Source organism: Mandrillus leucophaeus, unplaced genomic scaffold (genome assembly GCF_000951045.1).
Source record: "Mandrillus leucophaeus isolate KB7577 unplaced genomic scaffold, Mleu.le_1.0 Scaffold201, whole genome shotgun sequence".
Lineage (NCBI taxonomy): Eukaryota > Metazoa > Chordata > Mammalia > Primates > Cercopithecidae > Mandrillus > Mandrillus leucophaeus.
The window spans coordinates 1,165,571-1,168,731 of record NW_012102044.1 but is presented as its reverse complement, the minus strand read 5'-3'; the positions used below and the strand labels follow the sequence as shown (position 1 = coordinate 1,168,731).

At 54.4% G+C, this 3,161-nt stretch overlaps 1 protein-coding gene across 2 annotated transcripts in view; it reads left to right on the top strand.

Annotated features, from left to right (window-relative positions):
• Nucleotides 1-1,898, top strand: part of PROZ (protein Z, vitamin K-dependent plasma glycoprotein) — a 14,589-nt gene extending 12,691 nt beyond the window's left edge. For both annotated transcript variants that reach the window (XM_011979434.1, XM_011979433.1), the window contains one exon: nucleotides 1,104-1,898. In XM_011979434.1, coding sequence (XP_011834824.1) covers nucleotides 1,104-1,615 — 512 coding nt within the window. In that variant the 3' untranslated portion in view covers nucleotides 1,616-1,898. The remainder of the gene's footprint in view (nucleotides 1-1,103) is intronic.
• Nucleotides 1,899-3,161: the final 1,263 nt, after the last annotated feature.

Genomic DNA, 3,161 nt, shown 5'->3' with positions numbered 1-3,161 from the left:
GGCAAGGGAGGGAATCGCGACGGGCAAGTGCTAACTCACACTCGGCAAGGGAGGGAATCGCGACGGGCAAGTGCTAACTCACACTCGGCAAGGGAAGCAATCGCGACGGGCAAGTACTAACTCACACACGGCAAGGGAGGGAATCGCGATGGGCAAGTGCTAACACACGGCAAGGGAGGCAATCGCGACAGGCAAGTGCTAACTCACACTCGGCACGGGAGGGAATCGCGACGGGCAAGCGCTAACTCGCACTCGGCAACGGAGGAAATCACAGCCTACTAGGGATGACTTCTTTTCCCACTGAAATCGAGCAGCTGTGGCATAAGAGATGGGTAATTGACTAAAAATCAGAAGAATGGGGCTCGAATCCCTCAGCAGTTGAGACCTTGGGCTGAGACAGTGGCCTTTTCATTGGCTTATCTGTGCCTCTTTTTTTTTTTTTTTTTTGAGACAGAGTCTCACTCTGTTGCCAAGGCTGGAGTGCTGTGGCACGATCTCGGCTTACTGCAATCTCCACCTCCTGGTTTCAAGCGATTCTCCTGCCTCAGCCTTCCGAGTAGCTGGGACTACAGGCATGCACCACCACGTCCCGCTAATTTTTTGTATTTTTAGTAGAAACAGGGTTTTGCTATGTTGGAAAAGTTGGTCTTTACTTCTGGCCTTAAGTAATCCACCTGCCTCGGCCTCCCAAAGCGCTGGAATTACAGGTGTGAGCCACTGAGCCTGGCCCTTACATATTTTTCAATCAACAAAATAACCTGAAAAACACTTATCAACAGCCAATGTTTGATTGGTCTGGAGAAGTTCCACATCACTGCTCCCTACTTTTTAATCATTTCACCACACCTCACCGTACTCCAAAATAGAAGAACTGACCTTGACTGTTTTTAAACGCCGTGGCACTTGGTTGCAATGGTGCAATCTGTGAGTGGCCTTTCTGTCCACAGAAAGGGACAGTGTCCACACCACGGGGCAGTGAGCCTGCGGGTCCTCCAGGGTCGGTCTCTCCCTCCTCACGTGGCTCACTGAGAAGCTCGTTTCTGAGCATTATGTCACCCTTGAAAATCAGACTGTAAAGAACTGGTGATTGTTCATGATTTCAGATTTTAACAGAACGAGCCAAGACCCACTGATGATCAAGATAACGCGTGCCCATGTGCACATGTGGTATGACGCGGACACGGGGGAGAATGACCTGTCACTGCTGGAGCTGGAGTGGCCCATCCAGTGCCCAGATGCGGGGCTCCCTGTGTGCACCCCTGAGAACGACTTCGCTGAGCACCTCCTCATCCCACGCACTGGGGGCCTCCTCAGTGGCTGGGCACGCAATGGCACTGACCTGGGCAACTCGCTGACCACGCTGCCTGTCACAGTTGTGGAGTGGGAGGAGTGCGGGCAGATCCTGAATGTGACCGTCACCACCAGGACCTATTGTGAGAGAAGCAGTGTGGCGGCCGTGCACTGGATGGAGGGAAGTGTGGTCACCAGAGAGCACAGAGGCTCCTGGTTCCTCACAGGGGTCCTGGGCTCGCAGCCAGCAGGAGGGCAGGCTCGCATGGTCCTTGTCACCAAGGTCTCCAGGTACTCACTCTGGTTTAAACGGATCATGAACTAACTGAAACCCAGCCAGAAAGAACACAGCCTGAAGTGGGATTCCAAGCTTGCATTGCCACCATGGAGAGCACTGAAACTTCACCACACGCTTAGAGGCCGTCATAGTCCCAGGCCACTGCTCAGCCCCAGGCCACCCGCTCAGCCCACGGAGCAGCAGAGCCGCCGTTGCTGGGCCATTTACTGAGCACTGTGACCTTTCTTTCCCTGGATCTCTTTCTCTCAATAGAGACCTTCAGAAAAAACATGAGATGCATTAAATAATAAAATAAGATAATCTGTCAGTCATAAAACAGTCTGGCTTCCAGAACATCTTTCCTTCTCCAAGTCCAGTGTTCTCTGTGCTCAGGGAACAGCCACCCCGGCACGCACACAGGCGAGTGTGTTCTGGTGCAGAAGCCGCAGCAATCGCCGGTTACAGCAGGAAGTGACCTCCTCTGTTGGTTCCCCAGTTGCCATGGGGACTGAGGACCACGGCTCAGTGCAGCAGAAGCCACTTGAAGCAGGTTGGCAGTGGAGGAGAACGACCCTGGGGGTACCTCAGAGAGGCAGCATTAGAGGAAAGGGCCAGGGAGCACGGGAGAGGCTGAGGAGGCATGTCAGCGTCTCACGGGGTTGTGCACCAGCCCTTCTCTGGGAGGGTTCCCACAGAAGGTTCCGGGGCCCCGGGTCAGGGCTGAGCACTGAGTCCCAGCTCTCTGCTCATCCCACCAGGTGGCTCTTAGACAAGTGCTCCACCTCTTCATGCCTCAGGGTCGTCCAGGGTGAAGTCACAGTGCCTCACCAATGGGCTGATGGGCAGCTAGGGCGACGCTCAGCACTGTTGTGGCTTGAGTGTGTGTCCCTTCAAAACTCGAAATTGGAACTTACCCCAAGATGACGGCATGGGGAGGTGAGGCCCTCGGGAGGTGATCAGGCCATGAGGGCTCTGCCAGCCCCTTCCATCTCTTCTCCCACGCGAGGATGCTGCAGTGAGGTGCTATCCTGGAGACAGAGGGCCCTCAGCAGACACCAAATCTGCCGGCACCCAGATCTTGGACTTCCCAGCCCCCAGATCTGTGAGACATGAGTTCCTGTTGTCACCATGAGACTCCACGGTATTTTGTAGAACAGACCAGGACAGCACGTACTGAATCACAGTGACCACCTGCTGTCATGAAGGCTGCAGCTGCAACCCAAGTACCAAAGACAGGGCTGCAGTCCAGCCCCCAGTGAAACTTCCTTGGAGACGGGAGCTCCTAGCGGGGTCTGAATCTGCACTGAAACGGACAGAAATGGTGTAAATGTTCACATTTTAACTCTGACTTAGTTAAGGAAGGGACACAGCTGCTTCTCCACCAGTGTCCTTGAGCGACACAGAGCTCACAGCGGCTGCCTGTGGGAGGTGGGCAGACGAGGGCCGCTCAGCTCAGGCAAGGGTGAGGGCCAGCTGCAGGCGCCTCGGCCAACAGAGCCTTGTTGAGGAGCACGGAGGACTTTTAAAAAGGGGACTGAAAATGTAGGCAGACAAAACAGTCTCTTGAGTTGAAAACAAGTGACACATAACTTGG